We start from the raw sequence: 24,579 nt of genomic DNA, 5'->3' as shown, positions 1-24,579 counted from the left end.
CCGAACTAGCAACTGCGGCTACATTGGTGGCTACAGTTGCATTATTACCAGACAAGAATTGGATCTTTCGTTTGTTTTTCCGAAATAAAGATAAACCCTTTTTGGGTTTAAAAGTTTTACTTTTTCCTGATGTCTCTAAGGAGACTCGACGACGAAGGAAACAATTCCTGCTCCTTAGGCCTGAAGTTCTACACTTGGGGGGTACCTTCTTTTTAAGATACCCCTGCAAGTGTATAATAAGGTTTAAGGAGAAAAAAATATGTATTTACAGAACCGTCTCATGTATCTTCACTCATAACCTCAGTGAAAATGGATAAGCGTTAATTATAAGTGTTTGCTCTACTTAACAGTATTTGTATAATTTCTTTTTTGATAAACCTTAGATAATTTGTCTCCAGTATTTTCCTGAAATCTTGGATCACATGTATGGACTTGCGTATAGTTTTCCTGTTAATGTGAAGCTCAAACTTCACTTTGTTTTTCCTGTTTGTATTATTATTCTTTTTTTTTACATATTTTGTAGATTACTAGATACTTTTCCTGAACAAGCGGATTGTCTTATAAAATATTGGAAAATGTTAATAAATATATAAATTAAAAAAAAAAAAGAGCTGCATGGTTTGCCAATCACCATCTTCTGAAGACTAACACTATCCTACGAGGGCAACATGCAGGTTCAATTATGTAAGCTGTCTTCACATGCTGGCTGATGAATAAAAACCCAGATGGTGGACTGGTCTGATGAGGGAACTAAGGAAGGGGCTTTTCTGTTGATTTTCTCTCCAGCTGTTTAGCCCTTTCAAACATGACTTTTCAACCATTTGCTTCCCTTTAGCAAAGTATACATGAGTTAGCTCATTGGCACAAGGCTCAGAACTACAGGGGTCTAGGAAAACTTTGGTGCATGACCTCCCACACTGTCACTACTAGTACTGTCCAATTCATGATTTGAATTGATTCAACTCATTTTGGGCAAAGATTCAAATCTATCTGTTTACACACACACACACAAAAAAAAAATCAGGGATCACAATTCAAGACTTCCCCACCTCCCTCTGTCACCCAAGCTGCTGCTTCTCTAAAGCAGCAGAAGCTGCAATAAAATAAGGTAAACTCACCACAAAGCTAGACCAACTCTGTACCAGTGCAGGCTGCTGGTTCTGCCCCAGAACATAAAGTGGCATCAAGTGGTTGGGACCGGTAGCTGCACCAATAGAGTCTGGCCCTGTGAAGAGTTTTGCTGCCGCAACAGCATCAACATAGGAGGGGGAACAAAGGAGGCAGACTGTGGATTTTTTGTTTTTTTTTTTTTGGGGGGGGGGTGGGGGGGGGGAGACATGGAACAGTGCCTCGAATGAAGAGGTGGGGAGAGAGAGGGCAAAAGCTGGATGGAAAAGGGGAAGAGGAGACCATAGATGTAAGGATGAGGGCAGAGGCTGACTGGATAGAAGTGATAGAGAGGAGGGCAGAGGTTGGCTGGAAGGAGGTAGAGGAGAGCAGAGGCTGGATGGAAAGGAGAGTGAAGGAGGACAGATGCTGGTCCTGGGTGAAGACAGACAAGAGGGGAAGGGAGACTGGAGGGAAGGAGCTGAACACGAGGAGGGATAGCGACATAAAGGGGGGTTGCTAGACAGGGCAAGAATAGATACACAGAAGGGAGATGTTCAACATGGCAGGAAAATGGTGGGCACGGGCAGGCACAGAGGGGAGTTAAATGATAAGACATGGAGAGAAGAGATTCTAAATAGACCAGGAAACCCTGGTACAACAGTTGAGAAGACAGAGAAAAGTGGAAACCAGAGACACGATTACAAAAGTTAAAAGACCAAACAACAGTAGAAAAATGAATTTTATTTTCTATTTATTGATCGATAGTCAAAGAACAAAAAAAAAAACCCCCAATTCATATGAGCGAACAGAATCAGAAACATTTTGGCAGAGTCGGTCAGCACTAGTCACTACTACCCAAGATGCAGACATGAGGAAAAACATCAAGTAGCAGCAATTAACTCATACATTGGATACCCCCCCCCCCACACATAAACACAATTCAAGCCCCCTAATTAATATATGCATTAAAATGTTATAATGTATATATGAGGAATTCAAGGATTTTTGTAACCAATATTTTATTGGATGTATGGTCATATGCATACAGACACTATGAACAACCTGTACATTTGCTAATGTAGAATAATCTTTAAAAATAAAAATTACATGTAGTTTAATTTCTAAATTATTCCAGTGGTCTTTCAACTTGAATTCTGTAGATAACCAGCCTTAAATTACCCCCCCACCCCCCACATACACCATGATGTACTGGTGTCTACAGTTGTCAGTCTGAAATGCTTAATCACTTTTACACATCTAACAAAGTCCAGTCTTTTCACAGTACTTACTTTACTAATGTGATCACTACCAAAAGATTTCATACCAGGAAAAGTAAATAATTTCAAGAGCAATCCACACCAGAAGGAAAGATTCTGAGAACTTCTACTGGGGATGATGGTATTAAAAAAAAACCAAACAAACCCTAAATTAATGTATTAAGACATTTTTTAAAAACTCATGAGCATGAATCTCAAGTGTTATGCTTTTGATATAAAAATTTTGCAGCCTGTGGAATGTTAAAAAGCCACACAATTTAGAAGAAAATAAAATTAATTTGCCATACAACATTACAATGGCCATGTTCATACAGAAAACTAACAACCAGAACATGATTTCCATATCACAAGCATAAAAACAGCCAAATTAAAAAAAAAAAAAAAAGGAGACAAAAGTGGCAAGACTTCCCCATTTTAAAAAAAAGTGTTCCTTAAAATTAAAGTAAAAATCCAGCATTTACAAAATAGTGATAAAAATATTCCTCTGCATTGTACAAGGGAGGTATAGGGGCCATGGATGAAGACCTGGTACAAGATGTCCTACTCCGACTTGGATTCTTTGTCTCCTGCATCAGAAGCTAGAGCCTACAAAAGGTAAGGATAAACTTTCAGTAGCACACAAGTCAAATATCTCAAAATACAGCTTGAAATGATTCCAAGAAATGGAACAGAACTGAAAAATAGCCAAGTTACTTACCTGTAGCAAGTGTTCTCTGAGGACAGCAGGTATATTCTCTCACGAGTGAGGTGCTCCATGGAGCCCAGTGCGGACACTGCCACTTTAAATCTTTAAGGCAGTGCCCTCATCGCATATACCGTCTCGCCCAATGCTTGAGTGCAGGACCAGCAGTACAGTACTAAAGCTAAGAAGACAACTAACTCTAAGGGAAGGCAAGGCATCACTTGGCTCTGAGAACATTCCCCCTCCTACTGTGCTCCTCTACCCCCTCCTACTGTGCTCCTCTACCCCTATTTTATCATGAATACTGTAGTTCATCCTTTCTATAGATGTTGTCTTTCTCTTGTTTCCACCTCTTTCTTTATTAGCCTGCATGCCACTTAGTTAGTATGCCCGATAGGCGGGATAGCCAGTTATTAATGAACTTGAAACGTGAGAATATAAGCCTGTTGTCCTCACAGAACACCTGCTACAGTTAAGTAACTTAGCTCTCGGAGGACAAGCAGACACATTCTCTCATATGGGACTCATTAGCTACCAGGTTCACAGGAAAAATGAAATTTTCTAAGTAGATAGTGAGCCTGGTGGAAATAATGGGCCGGAGGGTGGAGCTGGATTTTAAATGGTAAAAAGACTCTAAGACTGCTTGTCCAAACCAGATATCCTATCTGGAATACTGCTCCAGACAGTAATGAGCAGTAAAGGTGTGGATAGAAGGTCATGTAGCCGCATTGCAAATGTCTTAGAGGCACAGCGGAAATGGGCTACTGAGGCCGCCATGGCTCTCACATTATGAGCAGTGACCTACTCATGGAGGGTCAGCCCTGCCTGAGTAAATGCACAGGAAATAGTCAGTCAACCAAGTAGAGACTGTATGCTTGGAGATGGAATTCCCAACCTGTAAGTGTCAAAGGATACAAAAAAAACTAGGAGGATTTCCGATGTGGTTTTGTTTGTTCTAGATAGTATGTAGAGCACGCTTGCAGTTTAAGGTATGTAGTGCTGCTTCTCCAGGATGAGAATTAGGAAAGAAGACAGGTAGTACAATGGACTGGTTGAGATGGAACTCCAAAACCACCTTTGGCATACAAATCTGGCATGGCAGAACCTAGCATACGGTGGATCTGCCACAAGGACTTGAAGCTCACAGACTCTTCTGGCAAAGGTACAGCTATTAAGAACACTACTTTATACGTAAAGAATAAGAACAAATTTGAAGAGAGGTTTCATAAGAGCAGCAAGGATGACACAGAGATCCCATGCTACTGAAAGTGGTTTGATAGGTGGCTTAATATGAAATAAACCCTTCATGAGTCTAATCATCAAGGGATGAATTGAAATTGGCTTATTATCAATTTTAGTATGAAAAGTATTAATAGCACTCAAATGTACTCTGACAGTTCTGAGTCCCAAATCTGGAAGATGGAGGTGGTATAGGTAGAGAGCATGTAGTAGGGTAGAGCGACCTAGTTGAACACCATAGAAAACATTTTTTTCCACTTTAAACAATAACATTTTCTTGTGGAAGGTTTCCTAGAGGTAAGAAGTATCTGAGACACTGTGTGTGGCATGTTCAATGAATGCAACTCTGTCATCAAGTACCAAGCCATCAGGGCCAGAGAGCAAGGGTCTGGATGAAGAAGGGATCCTTCATTCTGAGTTACCAGGGTTGGAAAAGGATCTAATGAGAGGGAACCGGATTTGATGAGGCCAGCAGGGAAGCAATTAGAATCATGGTACCCCTTGTCTTGACAAGTTCTTTGAGTGCTGTTTTCAACTCCTCCTCTTCCTTGCTTTAACAGCATAAATGTGGAAAGTCTTCCATTAAGAAGGTGGTAGAGACACAAATGACGACGGAATTCAAAAAAGCATGGGATGAACACAGAGGACCTCTAATTAGAAAATGGAAGTTATCAAAAAAACTGGCTTCATGTGTGCGGATGTGTCAAGTGACGCTTAGATGGCAACTCTGGCTGTGATAACTAGGGCTGATACCAGGCAGACTTGTATGGTCTGTGTCTCATATATGGTAATCTGGTTTAGGATGGGCTTGAAAGGGCTTAGACAGCAACTTCAGTGGCTGGAACATAAGGACAGTGTTGGACAGACTTTTAAGGTCCGTGTCCCACAAATGAGAAGACGAATAGACTGGAGTGGGCTTCAACGGCAACTCTAACAGTTCGAACATAAGGATAGGACCGGACAGACTTCTATGGTCTATGTTCCAGAAACAACAAAGAAAGACCATAATGAAATATATATCACACTCGTTGATTTAATCATGAATTGATTTTTTTCCCCAGAAATTTTATTGAATTTTCATAAAGAACAAAATAAGCAGATTACAATACAGAGGTTATACATAGGGTAATATATCATAGTATGTTAAGAACTTCAATATTAGACTAATTACATTCATTATTGCAACATGTGAATGTAGTCCTTGAGAGGAGACCATATTAGATTCTTCTTACTAACAGCTCTTGTTAGGTGTGCTGAAGCAGACTCAAACTTATGATAGAGTAAGACAGACTGCCACCAAAAATGTTCATATAAGTAAGCCGAATTTTTCCAATTCGTTAAGATCATATGTTGACCAATAGTAATTAATATGTCAAATAATATTCTATGGTGATCTGATAAACGAATATCAGATGAACACAACTTGAATATTATTAGTGATACATTAAGGTGTATATTGATTTTAAAGATACCACATAGGATTTTCCATACAGATTGCCAAAAAGGCTTAACCTTTTCAGTCATAAATCATGTGTACTAATGTACCTATATGAGCCTGACAATGCCAGCACAGATTTGATGCTAGTAACTTTGTGTTATGCATTTTCTGTGGGGTACATACAGCTCTGTGATACAAGAAAAGCATTGATTGCATGATATTTGCTGAGGAAAGCGGCCTAATTAGGGACAACCATAGCTTGGATTGTACAGAGTCCAAAGTGATTGGTATCTTTTCCCCATCTCTCTTGTAGTACATAATTGTCTTTATATTGAGATGAAAGAAGTTTCTTATAGATGGTTGAGGCCATGTGACCATTATTTATGATTCAGCAAATTGGTAAATAGATGGTTTTGAGTGAGAGCAGTTGTCAATATACCTGTTTTTTTTAATACAATGGGACAATTGCAACCAATGAAAGTATTGCGTAGTGGGAAGGTGAAATTGCATTTGGAGTTCTTGAAAAGATAAGTTATTTTGGGCTTGTTTACAAAGATCTCTGACAGTCCAAATTCCACAATTAGCCCAAATTTTCCAGAAAGACATTCTTGTTAATTAGGAATTTAGTATTTTTCCAAATAGCTATCTGTGATGAAGAAGAGATGGGGAAAATCAAGTAATTTATCTAAGTTCTGTAAGCAGATTTTGGTATTGCTAATTATAAGATTATCTACCTTGAAAGGAGCAGTAGACAAATACATAAGCAAGTGTAAGGGCATTGGATAAAATATAGATTGTTCCAATTGAAGCCACGTAGGAATGTATTCTTTTTCAAAGGGAAACCAGTAACAACCTTGTTGGGTAATAAATGCTTTGTGATATAATAGAAAATCAGGGAAAAAAAACCTCCAAACTTTTCTTTTGGAGATTTTAATTTTCTTAAAGAGATTCTGAGAATTTGGGATTTCCAGAGAAAAGTGATCAGAAGCCTTTCAATTTGTTTATAGAAAGAGGATTGGAAAGGGACTGGTATCATACTTAGTATGAAGTTTATTTTGGGTGAGACCATCATTTTAATGGTTTCAATCCTTCCCCACCATGAGATGTGTAGAGGGTGCCATTGGAAAAGAAGATCTTTGAGAAATTTGACTATATTCTCACTATTGTATTTAACAATATCTTGCATTGTATAGTGCAAATCAATACCAAGATACCTTAGCCCTTCAGAAGACCATCCGCCTTATTTTCGAAAGAGAAAGACACCCATATTTCAACCTCGGGAGATGGGCGTCTTTCTCCCGTGGGCGCCCAAATCGGTATAATCAAAAGCTGATTTTGGGCGTCTTCAACTGCAATCTGTCGCGGAAACGGGCAAAGTTGACGGGGGCATGTCGGAGGCGTGGTGAAGGCGGGACCAGGGCGTGTTTATCAGCCGAGGAGAGATGGGCGTCCTCGGCCGATAATCGAAAAAAGGCATTTATAGCGCGAATTTGGGTCACTTTTTTTGGACACTTGTTTTTTCACGAACAAGTCCCAAAAAAGTGCCCTAAGTGACCAGATGACCATCGGAGGGAAACGGGGATGACCACCCCTGACTCCCCCAGTGGTCACTAACCCCCTCCACACAAAAAAAAAAAAAAAAAAAAAAAACTTTCAAAAATTTTTTTTTCCAGCCTGTATGCCAGCCTCAAATGTCATACCCAGCTCCATGACAGCAGTATGCAGGTCCATGGAGCAGTTGTTAGTGGGTGCAGTGGAAGTCAGCCAGGTGGACCGAGGCCCATCCCCCCCTACCTGTTACACTTGTGGTGGTAAATGGGAGCCTTCCAAACCGCCCCAAAACCCACTGTACCCACATCTAGGTGCCCCCCCTTCAACCATGAGTGCTATGGTAATGGTGTAGAGTTGTGGGCAGTGGGTTTTGGGGGAGGGGGGCTAGGCACCCAAGGGAAGGGAGCTATGGACTTCAGAGGTAGTTAACTTTTTTTTTTTTTTTAATTGTTAAAAGTGCCCCCTAGGGTGCCCAGTTGGTGTCCTGGCATGTGAGAGGGACCAGTGCACTACAAATCCTGGCCCCTCCCACGACCCAATGCCTTGGATTTGGTCGTTTTTGAGCTGGACGCCTTCAGCTTCCATTATCGCTGAAAAACGAAACCGCCCAGCTCAAATCCGCACAAATCCAATGCATTTGGCTGGCACAAACCGTATTATCGGAAAAAAGATGGATGCCCATTTTCCCGAAAAAACGGTTTGTCCCGCCCCTTCACATACTCGTTCTCGGAGACAGACGCCCATGAAGTTGGGCGTTCGCGTTCGATTATGCCCTTCCACATAAGATTGTACGGTTGAATTAGACTGGCCACTGTATGTATATTAAGCAGCAGGACTTCTGTTTTAGATTATTGATTTTGTATCCAGAAAAAACTGAAAGGATTGTATAAGAGAGAAAGCGGGGGAAGAGAAGTAGTTGGATTGTAATATACAGTAGTATATCTGCATAAGCGGAGATTTTAAATTGTGCTTTTTGATAGGTGATTCCCGTTATTTCAGCATGGGAGTTAATGGCAAGGGGGAGAGTTCTAATGCCAAACTGAATAAATAAGGAGACAAGGGGCATCCTTGTCGCGTGCCTCTCTGTAAAAATACAGTATTTGACAGATGGTTATTGGCAATTATTTTAGCTGTAGGATGAGCATAGAGGACTTTAATTTTATCTATAAAGGTTGGTGAGGCTCCAAACCAGCCTAGTACTGAGAATAAATAATGCCATTCTATCCTATCAAAGGCCTTTTCCACATCCAAAGACATAGCTATAATGGGATAGTCCTGGGACTTGGCAACGTGTGATAATTGGAAAAATAACCTGGAGTTATCTGATATTAATCTATTTGGCATAAAGCCTACTTGATTTGGAGATAAATTGGTCTATAATTCTGTATTAGTTGAGGGTCTTTATTAGGTTTAGGTATAACTGAGATAACAGCTTCTGTGAATCTACTAGTAGAGACATTTGAGGGGTCCAGAACATTGAATAATTGTATAAGATTTGTAGAAAGAGAGCTTTGGAAAATTTTATAAAATTCAATAGGAATGCCGTCAGGGCCAGGTGCTTTATGGAAGGGAAGATCCTTGAGCGCTTGAAGAAAAATCTTCCATATCGTATACTTTTAGAAGAATTTCGTTATCTGAATCAGACCATTGTGGATGTTTAAGATGAGCTAGGAAATTCTTTATTTTTTGTAGAGTCTTCATCTGACTCAGATGTATATAAGGTGTCATAAAATTGGTAGAACGATTTCAATATGTCAGCTGGCGATGTAACAACTTTATTTTTGCTGTTTTTGACTGATGGAATTTGAACTTTAATTCTTTTATATTTAAGATAATTTGCTAGTATCTTACCACTTTTATTACTTCCATTGTAATATTGCGATTTGGTTTGAAAAATTTCCTGTGTGGCTAACTCACTAGCTAATTTGTTATATTGATACTTAAGCTGGTACAGTTAAGAATTTTGTTTTGTGTAGAAAGAAAGTTGCCCTCGCTTTCTTTAATTTGTTTACCTAGATTTTCAAGTAAAGCATTTTGCTCTTTCCTTTTAAATGCTGCAATAGAAATCATTTCACCCCTTAATGTGGCCTTAAAGGCTTCCCATGTAGTAACAGGGGGAATTGTGGTGTCCGAGGTAATTCGAAAAAACTCAGAAATGAAATTATTTATTCGTAATTTAGTTTCTTTATCAGATAAAGATTAGCATTCAAACGCCATAAAGGAGATTTAGGACTTACATATTGAGAGGATGAGAGATTTAATGTGATAGGGGCGTGATCAGAGATGACAGTCGGGTGTATATTAGCATCTAAAACTAGTGAAAGCAGAGAAAAAGATAGTAGAAAATAGTCAATCCTGAATGTGGAAAAATTATGGGGTGTGGCAAGATGGTGTCCTAGCTTGCTGCATGAACAACTCAGGTGTTTGCTGGCACATACAAAAAGAAAGGGGACGACAAAGGGACTGCCGCCAATATCCCTAACGTCGTCCCCAATCCAGCAAACGCTAGACCGTTACATGAGAAGCTCACCCTTGGAAACCGGCATAGCGAGCCCCGTGCTGACTGATGGCGGAGGAGCGTCGCCATTCTTGGGACCGGGTATCACCTTGTCGCCGCCGGAGCTGAACCCACCTCCATGCCCTGCGAGATCCAGAGTGGAGTTAGTGGGCCAGGCTGAGACCGGAGATGTCGACAGCGTGGGCCCACTCGGCGGTATCGCCTCCGGACACGCAGAGGGAAATAATCTGGAGCAAGAGCCTCATCAGGAGGTTACAATGGCGGCTATTTGGAAAGCGGTCCAAGGACTAACTATAGAAGTAGCTAAATCAACTAAAGAAATGTCTACAATAGTGAGTAAACTGACCACAATTTCCGAATCATTAGATAACTTTAAAATAGAATCTACAAATCAAATCCTTCAGGTTAAAGAAGATGTTAATGTGAAATCCACAGTGGATGTTTTGGTTAAAGACAAAATGTTAACTTCCCGCAAAATAGAGCAAATAGAGAATTTTAATCGACGTCTTACACTCAGATTTCTCATTTTTCCTAAGTCACCAGGATTGTTGCCTTATGATTTTCTTAAAAAATATCTACAAGAAATTCTGAAATTATCTCAAACAGCTATTCCCCCATGTAATACAATTTATTACTTACCAAATGTTCAGAAACAAGGAGAAATTTCTGAATCAATTAACCTGGTGAATATACCATCACAAAGAACTGGTATTGATATGCAAAATGTAACAGTTTCTAGAAGAATCAATGACTGAAATATCAACCAGAGGGACTTTGATAGTATCCTTTGTTTTTGAGCAGGACTTAAATATGATTATGAAGTTATATTTTAAATATTCTTCTGCTCTATTCTGTGGTCAAAAAATCTGGATATATCCGGATGTGACTAAAACAACACAACAAAGAAGGAAACAATTTTTGACTCTAAGACAAGAAGCAAGAGAAATAGGAGCAACCTTCACACAAGCATATCCTTGAAAATGTTTGATCCGTATGTTAGGAATCAAATATGTATTTTTTGAGCTGAATCAATTAAGGATTTTTCTGGAGTCAAAAAAACCATCTAGCTGATTGAAACAACAGAAACAGCTATAAATTAAAGAAACAGGGACAAAGATCAGGAGTATACCTATACAAGCTTTTCTTCCGTTTATAATCTCCTTAAGTTTTCTAAACCACTCCCCCCCAAGAAACTCAAATTGGTGGTCTAAGGAAGAGTTTAAAATGTTACATTTGTGAAATATTCTTTCTTTCTAATACTGATTTCTCTGTATTGCCCTACAAACTTTTGTTTGTAAAACTGAAAAGCAATAAACAAATTAAATAAAAAAAAAAAGAAAGTCAATCCTGGAGAAACTATTATGAGGTGAAGAAAAATGTGTGTAGTCTCTCGTATCTGGATATTTATCCTCCAGGGATCTATAAGATTAAATTGAGAAATTGAAGATTGTAATGCAACGGCAAGCTTTAGAAGTATGTTTGACAGCAAGAGTGTTTCTATCCAACCAAGGATCAAGTGTAAGGTTAAGGTTTAAAATCACTTAAGTATAGGGATTGAAGCAAAGGAAGAAATTACCTGAGACAATGGGTGAAAAAAATCTGGTGAGTCAATGTTAGGCGCATAAATATTCACCAATAATAGTTGCTGCATAGAAATTTCTATTTTAACAATTAACCAGCGCCCTTCAGTGTCGGTTAACTGATCGAGAATTTTGAACTGGAGATCCTTATGTAAGAGTGTGGAGACTCCATTTCGTCTGCCCACTGAAGGAGCATCTAAAGATTGCGATATCCATTATAGGAAGAAATTAATTTGCTTAGATTGGTAACATGGGTTTCCTGAAGGAAAATAATAGATGGTTTTAAATTTTTTAAGATGTGTGAATATTTTCTTGCGCTTAACAGGATATTTTAAACCATTACATTCCAGGAGACAAATTTTAGAGCTGTATTGGAAGGTACATAGTGGTTATGGTGGCTGATGCAGATGGGAATACATTCAGTGAGCATTTTGAGTCCTCTCATACAATTGCAATCATGAAAAGAAATTCTCTCCCATGCATAAGAGACCGAGACATAGAGAGCTAATTTATAAATAGCTCAGTTGCTGTAAGAAAGTTATGGTACAATGGTGCTAATGCCTGTGACAAAGGAAGGAAAGAACAAGGACCTTGTTAAAACAGAATCTGCCAACAATATGACTAACACTTCAATTCTAGTGTCAGCTAGAGCTGTGCAATTGCAAGAATACATATTTAGCTATGTCTAATGGTCAATACTGGGAAAGTTACAAAACTTTGCAAATTTATGAACTAGGAATAGTCAAGCTTAAAAGTGAGAGGTTTATCAGATTCACTTTTGGAAAATGCAGTTACAATACAAACTTTAAATGCATCAGAGAATTAGCGATATGAGGCTACAAGAAAGGATATATAATTTCTTCATGACATCGAGTTCGAGAAGTTGATCCAAGTGAGCCTGGAGTTGTTCTGGTAAGTCAAACGTTTTAGTAACATTACGTAGTGTGACAGTCATTCGAGCAGGATATGCAGGCCAAATCTCGCTCCAAGTGACTTACGTTTGGGCCTCATTTCAAGAAATGCTTCCTTTTTCTTGCCGTTGTCTTAGCTAAGGCAGGAATGATCAAAATAGACTTGCCATCGATGTAATAGCAGGGTGGGAGCGGGCAGTGGTCAGAATCTGCAACGCTTGTTGAAATCTGAGGAGCTTTGCCACTATGTGCCTAGGATGAGGCTGATTGGTTTCTTGAATGAAGGCACGCGATGGGCACGTTTAAACTCCAACGGAAGCTCAAAGTTAATATGCAGTATGGAGGGAATCCATTTGCTGAGGAAGTCTAACATATTAGTTCCTTCAAGACCCTCTTTGAGACCTAGAATTCTGATATTGCTCCGCCTAGACCTATTTGCTAAATCTTCAATTTCCAATTCCAGCTTTTTAAAGTTAGACGCCGTTGCATCTTGCAGTCGGGTAAGTTGTAAGGCTGCGTGGTTGGACCTTTCTCTAACTCCTCTATTTGAGCTTGAAATAAAAACGAGTTAGTTATGCTCACGGTTTCTGTCTTCAGCTCGCAAGCAGTTTCATAGTGTTTCAAGGAGAGGTCCCGAAGAGCTCGAAGCTCCTCTAAGACCAATTCAGTTAGCGTAGAAGATTTCCCTGGCGCCATTTTTTCTGGAGTCGGGGGGGGGGGGGGGGGGAGGAGGAGGTCGAACTTTGTTCTTTTAGTCCAGGCACGGTTAGAAGCGCAAAGTTCCGTTTTAGATGTTTTTGAACTTGACATAAGTTCACGCGAAGATGTACTACAAAAATGCAAATGATTTCTTGCAACAGACTCCACTCTAGCTGATGTTCTTGTTCAGTTGGCAGGAGATGAGAAATCAAGCGTCCCCAATTTAATCATGAATTGATAATGCGTGCGACTATTGGGCAGACTGGATGGACAATTCAGGTCTTTATTTGCTGTCACTTACTATGTTACAATTAATCCTCTTTGCTCCCGGGCTGATGCGCAGACCTCAGCTCTGACACAGGCATGAGCATCAGATGTCACCTGACATACTGGCGCATGCATGTGGCGACCTCTCAGCACACAGTGCCAGTAAATTAGAGACAAATCTTACATGTGCACACCAGACTGCTCCAAGTTTCAACTTCCATTCCTTCCTTGCCTACAGTGCTGTGGCTCAAATCCAGAGAGAGATTGAGGGAGCTGACTGGAATTTTCTTTTATGTACCATTAAATTCTTAAGGAGATGGGTTAAATTCTTGCAGGGATGGGTAAGATTTCTGTCCCCCTGTAACTCTCTAGATACATCCCCCAGTGGAGAAGGCAGGCCATCTGGGGCAATCCAGTTGGGAGCATACAGTCTGAAACAGAAGTGGGTAAGCTTGATGTTCTAAGGAAAAGCAAACAGGTCTACTACTGGGGTTTCCCACCCTTGGAATATTTAACAATCATGGGGCTAAGACACCATTCATGAGGCTGAAGGACTCTGCTCAGTTTGTCTGCTACAGCATTCTGCTTGCTGGCGTAATAAATAGCACTTATAAAGATATTTAGAGAAGTCGCCCAAGTCCATATTTGGGTTGCATGGCGACAGAAGGTAAGATCTGGTTCCTCTTTGTTTGTTCAGGCCATACATCGCTACTTGATTTGTCTGTGCGAACCAGAATAACCTGATTGAGGATATGATTCTGGAAGGTCTTGAGAGTGTTCCAAACAACTCGCAATGATATGTTGTTGTTGTTGCTCTCAAGGGGACCAAGAACCCTGTGCGTGAAGACTGTTGAGGAAAGCTCTCCAACCCAACATGGAAGCATGTGTGGTGAGAACCTTGTGACAAGGAGGCTGAAAAGGAAGGCCAGATTGTGGGACACCATCCACCACTGCAGAAAGTGGCGTAGCTGTGGAATTATTTGGGTTTGAGCAATTACTAATCCTGTGGCTTGAGATCATTGAGAGGAGTGTCCACTGAGTAATTCAGAAGTGAAGACAAGCCAATGGTGTTTCATGGATTGTTGAAGCCATGTGATCAAGAAAGTGGAGCATCACAATGTTTCTTAAAAGAAATTTATTGTCCTTTTTCTCTCTCTTTTGTACAACAGAATTGGTGACTCCCCCTTGATAAAGTTAACACGAAACGGGGACCTGTCGGGGTTTCAGAGTGCACCAACCTGCCAAAGCTAAGTGCTGTGCACATTTTGTTGATTATGATTAGATTGTGAGAGTTGGACTGATAAAAGTTATAAGTCAGTTATCAGTAAAGGTTGGTGGAGGTTGAGTCAATGATTACATCATACACACGAACTATACATTCACGCATTGAGTGAGAAAAAAAACTTTCTTATTGTTATATATATGAGACTACTTCACTTTACAAAAAAAATTGCATTCATATTTGTTTGCATGTTTTGTGATTTTTTTACACTCGACGGAGTGCTGGCTTAGTTTTTATTCTAGAAATATGCAGTGGATTTTCCCAAACTCCATTTTAATAATGCTCTATGGACTTTTCCTTTAAGAGGCCATCCAAACCTTTTCTAAACCACGTTAAGCTAAATGCTTTTACTACATTTTCTGTAAACAAATTCCAGAGTTTAATTACATAGAGTGAAAAAATATTTTCTTTGATTTGTTTTAAATTTACTACTTTGTAGCTTCATTGCATGCCCCCTAGTCCTAGTATTTTTGGAAAGAACAAACAAGTGGTTCGCAACTACCTGTTCCACTCCACTCATTTTATAGACCGTTACCATATCTCCTCTCTGCCGTCTTTTCTCCAAGTTGAAGAGCCCTAGCCACTTTAGCCTTTCATAGGGAAGTCGTCTCATCCCCTCTATAATGTCACCATTCTCTATACCTTTTCTAATTCCACTATATCTTTTTTGAGATGTGGTGACCAGAACTGAACACAATATTTGAGGTGTGGTCGTACCATGGAGCAATACAAAGGCATTATAATATCCTCATTTTTGTTTTCCATTCCTTTCCTAATAATACCAGTACCCCCACCTGCTTGTTGGTATAATATATCGCAACCCGATAGTTTGGTTGAACAGCCGATCTCTAAGCATTTACAGCATTCCAGATTGCCCATAGTGCCAGAAGGTTGATGTGAAGATATGTCTCCTAAACTGACCAGGCACCCTGAACGTGAAGCCCATCTAAATGAGCTCTCCAACCCAGGTGGGATGCATCTGTTGTCGGCACCTTCTAGGGCTGAGAAATTTGGAATAGAAGTCACATGGTCCAACTGGATCGAACTGTTACCCATCTGCTAGGTTTCCAGAGGCTTGACACCACTGGGAAGCTAGGGCCCACTGGGCAGCTCTGATACAAAGACGTGTCAACAGAGTGACATGCACAGTGAATGCCATGTGGTCTAGCAACCTCAACATCTGCTGAGCTGTGACACGCTGGCTGGCTCAAACCCATCTGCCCTTGGCACAGGAAGAATGGCTCACACCTGTGCGTGTATAGCAGTGCTCCAATGCATTCCAATTGTTGGACTGAAGGCAGATGGGACTTTAAAACAAACCCTAGCAGCTCCAGCTCCTGAGCACAGTCCGTCGGCATTCTCTTCACTAGCCAATCATCCAGGTAGGGAAACACATGGTCTCCCAGTCTGTGTAGCGATGCTGTGACCAACACTAGACACTTGGTGGAAACCCTGGGATCTGACAACACCAGATGGAAGGATGCGGTACTGAAAGTGACATGTATCCACCTGTAATCTGAGATACCTGCTGTGTCCTGGAAGTACTGAGATGTGAATGTGGGCATCCTTTAAGTCCAATTCAAGTCCAGAGAGCACAGCACCCAGGGAAACCATCCTGAACTTCTTTGACTAGGAATTAGTTCAAGGCCCTTAGATCTAGGATGGGATGCATCTCTCCTCCTCACCCCCTTGTTTTCTTTGGCACAAGAAGTACATGGAATAGAATTCCTTCCTTTCTTACCCTGGTAGAACAGGCTAGACCGCGGGCCTTTAGAAGGGTGGATTTGCTCTGCAAGAATCTCCTTGTGCTGAGAGCTGAAGCAAGATGCTCTCAGAGGGAAATTAATTTATTTGTATTTATTTCATTTATATCCCACATTATCCCAAAAGATCGGGTTCAACAACTTATTGTGATTAACAGTACAAAACGTGCTGGAAGATGTTTAAGTAGTAATAACAAAATGAGGATGGAAAAATTATAACCTGATAATTCTCTTTCCTTTAGCTGTAGCAGATGAATCCATGAACTGGTGGGTTGTATCCGTCTACCAGCAGGTGGAGACACAGATAACTAACAGAGAGATAAAGTAGGCTACCAACTCCTTCATAGGTTAGCATATGTCCTATCACAAAGCAAAACCCCGGCACTAAACTGGAAGAAACCTTCCTCAATAATAACAAGAATACAACAGATGGAACAGAACAAGCAGAACGAAACTAGAACATCTGGGAAGACTGCAGTCAATACACATCTTGCATAGATCCAGAGGAATCTAGAATGAAAAACATCACACACAGCTAAAAGGGGAAAGATGCAACAGAAAATCAGGGAGGAATCCTGGATTCATCTGCTGTAGCTAAAAGAAAGAAAATCATCAGGCAAGACAAATTTTTCCATCCTTAGCACAGGCAGATGAATCCATAAACTGGTGGGATTTAACAAAGCAGGCTCAGATAAGGAGGGAACCTGTCGCCCCCACCCCAAGACAAGACCACCATCCCAAAAGAAGCATCGGATCTGGCCGCAACAGCTACCCTATAATGCTTCGACGACGAGTACAATGAAGCCCAAATAGCCACTGTGATAAAATCACATCCAGGATAGTTGGGTTAAGGCAGTTTCAGTCTGAAATACAAGTCCCAGAAGGCATTGCAAGCAAGGAGCAAGGGGGTGAGATGAACCACCCGGACTGGACTCCTAGCTGCAATAGGGGAAGACAAAGGTGTAAGATGGCAGGATGTGTAGACGGGCTGCCACTAGGGGCAAAGAGATAGGAAACCCTGTGTGCAGGAGCTCATCATTAGTCTAATGCTCAACTTAGCTGGTATGGGGGAAGCTAATGGAAGGAAAATGATTGGTTGTGAGAGCAGAAGCCAGGGATTGATTAGGCAGGTGGGAAGGAGTACCAGGAGAGAGAAGCAGAAGGAGAGAAGCAGTTGCAGGCTGAAAACCCTTGGGTGTGAGGAAGTCCCAAAAGTATTTGCAGGCTGAAAACCCTTGGGTAAGGGAGGTCCCTAAAGTACGGAATTTACCAGTGAAGCTGATGCAGGGTGAAATCCCTTGGGTATGAGGAGTCCCTAAAGTATTGAACTCTCCTGAAGGTAAAGGGAGTAGAAGGTAGAAACTGCTTTTTGATTTAACTGTGATGATGAACTGAAAGAACTGCTTCTATTTGGAATTGAACTACTGTTTATTGTGCACTGGATAAAAAGCCCAGACTGGAGCTGACTGTGAGCCTGTATTGTATCCTGGTATGTGCTGATAGCCTACTGCTTAAAGGGGACTATTTGCCACACACTTTCAGGTGGCTTATATGTGCTTAAGATTAAAGGTGAATGCTGCTGTTGGAACTGTGTATCAGGTCTACTAGAAACCTGCATGGAATAAAGACCTTAAGACTGAAGTTGCTGGTGGACATTTATTTCTTGACTGTACTGGGAGCCTGTGGCTGAAGAAGATTGTTCTATCCTTGGCTGCACCAAGAGGTACTGGGTTACACCACCCGACAGATGTCCTTCAGGGACAGAAAGGAAGTCTCTGCCCATTAAGTCAAAAGAGCCCTAGTAGAATGGGCTCACAAAGGAGCCGGAGCCACCCGACCAGACAACAAATGAGCCGAGGCAATCACCCCCCCCCCCCCCCCCCGAATCCATCGGGCAATAGTCGGCTTAAAAGCCGCCTGTCTGCGTCAAAACCCTGAAAAAAGCACAAACAGATGATCAGTTCGGCAAAAATCGTTAGACATCCGCAAATAGCAGAAGAACCCGACACACATCCAAGTAAAGAAAGTGCATGGAAATCCGAAGGATAGTCTTCCTTCCGAAAGGCAGGAAGAAACAGAGGTTAAGATGAAAAGCCAAGACGACATGCGGTAAAAAGGAAGGCACGGGCCGCAGTTACTCCTGCCTCCGAAAAATGCAAAAAAGGATCACGACACGAAAGAGCCTGAATCTCGACTCTCCGAGTCGAAACCATCGCCACTAGAAACACTGCTTTTAAGGTGAAATCCCTCTCTGAAGCCTTACGCAAAGGCTTGAAGGGTGGGCCCTGCACTGCCCCAACAACTAAGTTAAGGTTCCAGGGTGGACAAGGACTCAAAGGAGGGCAAAGGTGAAGAACCCTGTACAAAAAAAAAAAAATAAAAAAAATCACACCACATCAGAATGCGCAGCCAAGGAGGTACCAGAGACTACCATGAAAACAAGCTAGAGCTGCTACCTGAACAAAAAAAAGGGAATTGTAGGCTAGCCCTTTCTGCAAACCATCCTGAAAAAAAGCCAAAAGCTGTGGCACCGAAGCTTTGAAGAGAGGACCAAGCGCAAGCCTCACACCACAAAACAGTTCCAAACTCAAGCATACGCCGTTGAGGTAGACTGCTTGCAATGTGACAGAACAGCATGTTTTTGAGCCACAATAGCCCCTCTTCCTCAAGCGTGCCCGCTGACGAGCCAGGCTGTAAGACCAAAGCGGCAGGGATCCTCTATCTGAACGGGTCCCCGAACAAGACAGAAAAGATCCGATGTTGAAAGGGCGGCTCCATCAAATTCACATACCAAGGGTGTCTCAGCCAATCCGGAGCCACTAGGATGGCCTGGCCTGAGTGTATTCTGATGCACCGCAGAACCAAGCTGATCAAGGGCCACGGGGGAAACACATAAAGAAGATCCTCCGGCCAAGGTTGCAGCAGAGTGTCTAGCCCTGCGGACCCGGGCTCTTTCCACCTGTTGAAGGCGGCTGTCACCTTGGCATTCGTCTGCGCCGCCATGATGTCCACTGACAGAGTGCCCCACTTCCAACAAATCAGATGAAACGCCTCCGCCGACAGTTCCCATTCTGCAGGATCCAAAGAGTGACAGCTGGGATAACCCTCTTGCACATTGCTATGGCCCACGTGTGCTGCTGACAGGCAAAGCAGGTACCCCTCTGCCCACTGAAGACGACGATCCGATTCGGTTGCCAGAGTTGGACTGTGAGTACCGGCCTGACATTTGATGTAGGCCACAGCCGTTGTGATGTCCGAAAACACATGAACCTCCTTGCTACATAATAGAGTTCAAAAGGCCATCAGGGTGTTCCAGGCGATTGATTGGCCAAGTTGCTTCCAGTGCTGACCAAGAGCTCTGGGCTAACGGCAAAGACAATGAACTCCCCATCCTGAGTGGCATTCGTGACTACCACTATTCACACTGTGGCATCGCCAGAGATATGCCCTTATGTAGGTGAGGGCCGTGAAGCCACCAGGTTAAACTGCGAAGGGCATCGGCAAGCCACAGGAGCCTCCATTGGTAATCCTGAGACACCGGAGACCATCTGCGGAGCAGAGAGGACTGAAGAGGTCACATGTGGGCCCAGGCCCACGGGACCACTTCCAGAGTCGCCGCCACAAATCCCAAAACCTGAACGTAATCCCAGACCCTGGGAACTGAACATTGCAGAAGATTGGAAATCTGGGCGCGGAGCTTGACTATGCACTCCTCCGGAGGAGATACCCGGCCCAGCTTTGTATCAAAATGAGCCCCCAGATAATCCAACTGTTGCGAAGAAATGAGGTGACTCTTGAGTAAGTTGAGAACCCAACCCAGAGACTGCAGGAGAGCAATGACCCGATTGATTGCCTTGCAATTCTCCAGTGCAGTCCGCTCAAATCAGTCAGTCGTCCAGACAGGGATGCACTCTGATGCCCTCCTTCCGCAGGAACACTGCTACTACCACTATGACCTTGGAGAACGTTTGTGAAACAGTAGAAAGGCCAAAGGGCATTGCTTGAGACTGGAAATGACAGCCTACAATGGCAAAAAGCAGAAATCACCGATATGGAGGCCAAATGGGAATGTGAAGATAAGCTTCTTAGAGATCCAATGCTGTGAGGAATTCTCCCAGCTGAACAGCTGCAACTATAAACTGCAATGTTTCCATGCGGAATTACTGAACCCTCAAAAACTGATTTACGTGACGGAGATGGGAAGAAAGGCATCTCCTTTGCGAGGAACCAAGAAACAGATCGAATAGCGCCCCATCCGCACCTCGAGAGGCGGCACTGGGACCGCCACTCCTAGATCCAACAGGGTGCGGAGTGTCAATTCGACAGCTGCCCGCTTGGGAGTGGAAACGCAGCGAGATTCCAAAAACAAGTCTCCTACGGGAGGAGGCAAACTATAGCCTGCAACCCTCTCTGATAATGTCCAAGACCCACTGGTCTGATGTAATTTTGGCCTACTCATAGAAGAGGGTCAGCCGACCTCCAATCATGGGAAGCAAGGACTGGACCGGTGTCCCATCATTGACAGGTACGACCAGACGGTCCCGAGTGTGAGGATGCAGCCGCAGACTTATCTCCTCGAAAGGAAGAACACTGCTGAAAATGGCCACATGAAAAGGAAGTCGAAGGGCGATTCAGGCGATAACATTGGGTGTCTCAGACGAGGACAGGAAGACCCAGACCAAGTAGCAGATCTAGTTCGGTCTTCATGGCGATGTTGACCCTTAGTCACCCAAATCCTTAACTATTTCTCCAAATCCTCCCCGAAAAGAAGCTTACCCCAAAAGGGCAAACGCATGAGCTGCTGCCTAAAAGCGAGATCAGCAGCCCAATGGAGCAACCACAATAACCGATAGGAAGAAACAGCCAGCACCATCTGCTTGGCTGATGCTCGGGCCAGATCACAGAATCAGCTAGATAAGTTAAGCCTGGTTCCATAAGCAAAGCAACGGACTCCAAATTCAAACCCTCGTCTGGGTCCTGTCCCTGAGCCTGCTGCAGCCAACTAAGGCAAGCTCTGGCCGCACACTATCCCAATTTACACCCTCTTTCCACTCTCTACCTCTACCACCTTCCTCCCTTACCCATCTTACTTACCCACTTTTTATTGTCCACCTCTTTATATACTATATTCAGCTGTTTTGTTCATTTTCTATTATCTTGTAAACCTGTTATATTTGTAAGCCGCATTGAACCTGCTATTAAGTGGGAAAGCGTGGGGTATAAATGTTACAATACAATAAGAGCTGCAAATGGAAGCCTCAACAGCCAACATGGACTCTTCAATGGTACGTATGAATAGAGGCTTCCAGACAATGGTCCTGCATGTTTTTGAGGGCCACACCTCCTTCTACAGAGAGGGTAGTCTTCTTGGTGACCGCCGTCACAAAGGCGTCCACGCCTGATCGGAAGCAACCAGATAAAGCCGAGACATGGCCCAGGACACAATCAATGACCCCTCAGGGTCCGCCCATTGAGCTGAAATCAGCTCCTGAATGGCCTCATGAACTGGAAAGGGCTTAGAAAGCCTCCGCATGATGTACATCTTAAGATTCACCATGGCATCTGCCTGCGAATTCGGGTCTGAAATATTCAAAGCTGCCAAGGTATTAGAAATGAGGGAAGGGAACTCGTCCTTATCTGGGGAGAAAGGTTCCCCAGAGTCTACGGCACCCTGGGAATAACCAAAAGGGGAAGGAGAAGAAAGTCCTGGGAAGAAAATTGCCAACTTCAACAGCAGCCCGCTCCGCTGTCGGCAATAGCTGACAAGAGGGAGCCGCGTCAGGGAGAACAGATGAAATGGCATGTGAAGCTGCACCCTCCCGCAGGGGAAACAGAAGCGCCATCGAGAGCGGCCAGTTTTAACAGCCTGCCAGGCACAATCCCGCCATGGATCTTTTACTGCAGCGAAACTCTCAGACCCCAGCCGCCACCACAGAAAGGGCGGGAAGAAAAGCAGAAGCCGATTGACCAGGAAAGTGTGCTCTCAGTTCCAATCTGACTGATTCTCTGGCTGCAAGCTGTTTCTCTCCCTGGCATTCTCTTTTAACGGCTGTAAGGCTCTGCCTGTTTTCTTTTCTGTTTTTTTTTTTATTGAGGAACGTAGAACAGGCAGACTGGGTGAGGCAGGGACCCCCAAGGAGGTATGCCCCCGAGGATGGCACCACGAGCCAGTCACCCCCGAACTCAACTGGCCACAAAGGCCCATGAGAAGTCCCACAGAAGAATCCAGGAGCTGGTAAGCAGACGTCCATCACCTGCTGGAGATAAAGATATACTAACCTATGAAGGGGTTGGTAGCCCACTATCTCTCTCTAAGTTAGTTATCTCTATCTCCAGCCTACCAGTTAATGGATTCATCTGCTGCCTATGCTAAGGAATGAGTAATTACAATAGGGTCATTCCATGCCAAGTGGTGTAAAATTAAAAAAAAGTTCCCACCATCATGTCTCCAATTTTGTTCAAATTTAATCTGTTGCGCGAGTCAGGTGTTAAACAAAGTTTCCCAAAATTTGAGGTCTCTAACTGCAATAGTTGCAGATCTAGACCCCCTTTTCTGAAAGGTTGTCAGTCCATGAGAGCGCGACATTTACCAAAATGCCATTTTTGGGGTCTAATAAAATCTGAACACATTTATAAGAATGGCTAAAAAATTCAAATCCTGTACAGTTTTTGATGCTAATTCCGATGAAATACTAACATTATGGATGCAAAATCCAGTCAAACAAGTTGACTCAAAGTGTGCATCAAAATTGGTTGCGACTCATCGGAACATATTTGGACCAATATTCAGACCGCAACAACTTCCATGCAAACAAAGATACGGACTTGAAATTTTGAACAAGCTTTATGCTTGTGCTGGACATAATACTGCCAGATTTGCAACTAACCAGCATCTATAACCGCCCTGCAGGATCTCTTCAAAGTTGGCACTGTCAGCGCAAATGGTAAAATGTACCAAAGTTCAAAGCCAATTATTAAAAAAAGAGTCTGCCTGAATCAGCTTGTGAACAGCATCATCTGAAAGAGAAAAAATTGTGCTCTTCAACACTGATATGTTTTTGTTTTGTAATGTCACCATTAAGTAGCCATTTACTCAGGTCAAAGTATGTTATATTTTGTGTGTGCGATATATTGCGTTGGTCCATGATAGCTGAGCCATTACTGGTTATCACACAGAAGCCAGCATCCCCATCGCCATAGGGGCCACGCCCGAAGCCTGACTGTGGGTTTCTTTACTGCAGGTTCCCAAGCCTGCCTTCTTCAGTTACTTCATCATTCTGAAAGCATCATTGATCTGCAAGAGAACGGTTGCAGGGAAACTATATTGCCGACCACATGATGTCACTGATGGAGCTGGAATAACAGCAATGATAAGTTGTTCTGGGATCCAGCAAGTATCGCGTCTTACCGGCCAATAAAAATTTATTTATGGCCTTTATATCCCACACTTTCCCGCCCATGGACAGGCTCAATTTGGCTTACATTAGTTCAAAAAGGTTAACAGCAGTATAGAAAGACACATCAATCTAGTAATAGACAAACTGACACACTAAGGGCGAGGTAGTCGGTGGGGAGAGACAGAGGGAGAGAAGTGAGAAAGGAGGTAAGGAATGCAGTATGGTCACATAACAGTAATAGGTCAGAATACATTAAGGCAGTGCGGAGCTGCAGTGTAAGCTTTCCTGAATAAAGCGGTCTTCAGGGAGATTCTGAAAGCCTGCTGTTCGGAGGTAGCTTTTACTGAGTTGGGTAAACCATTCCACAAACGTGCACTGATGTAGGGAAAGGTAGATGCGTGGCTGGTTTTATACTTGAGGCCATTACACAAGGGGTAGTGGAGATGTAAGTAGGATCGGGAAGATTTGCTCAAGTTCCTTGGTGGCAAGAGGATAAGATTATCCATATAAGCTGGAGCTTCGCCGTTAAGGATTTTGTGCACCAGGGCGCAGATTTTGAATGTTATACGTTCCTTGGCAGGTAGCCAGTGCAGTTTTTCTCGTAATGGTCTGGAGCTGACGAACTTCGATTTACCATAGATCAATCTTGCAGCGGTATTTTGAGCAGTCTGTAATTTTTTTAAGTAGTAGTTCCATGCACCCTGCATAGATGCCATTGCAGTAATGAAGATGACTCAAAACAAGAGACCGCACTAAACTGCAAAATACTTCTCTAGGGAAAAAAGGTTTTATAAGCTTCAGTTTCCAAAGAGAGAAGAATGCTTTTTTACAGTTGCATTGGTGTGATCTACCAGATTTCTGTCAA

The 24,579-nt window shown here is 42.6% G+C and overlaps 1 protein-coding gene across 1 annotated transcript in view; it reads right to left on the bottom strand.

Annotated features, from left to right (window-relative positions):
* Positions 1-1,872: 1,872 nt before the first annotated feature.
* The window catches only part of HMGN1 (high mobility group nucleosome binding domain 1), an 85,623-nt gene continuing 62,916 nt past the window's right edge, over positions 1,873-24,579 (bottom strand). The window contains exon 6 of the mRNA XM_030203837.1: positions 1,873-2,972. Coding sequence (XP_030059697.1) covers positions 2,928-2,972 — 45 coding nt within the window. The 3' untranslated portion in view covers positions 1,873-2,927. The remainder of the gene's footprint in view (positions 2,973-24,579) is intronic.

The sequence above is a fragment of the Microcaecilia unicolor genome, chromosome 5, assembly GCF_901765095.1.
Source record: "Microcaecilia unicolor chromosome 5, aMicUni1.1, whole genome shotgun sequence".
In the NCBI taxonomy this organism is placed as follows: domain Eukaryota; kingdom Metazoa; phylum Chordata; class Amphibia; order Gymnophiona; family Siphonopidae; genus Microcaecilia; species Microcaecilia unicolor.
Note: the sequence above shows the minus strand (reverse complement) of the source record. Positions and strands in the feature narration are given on the sequence as shown.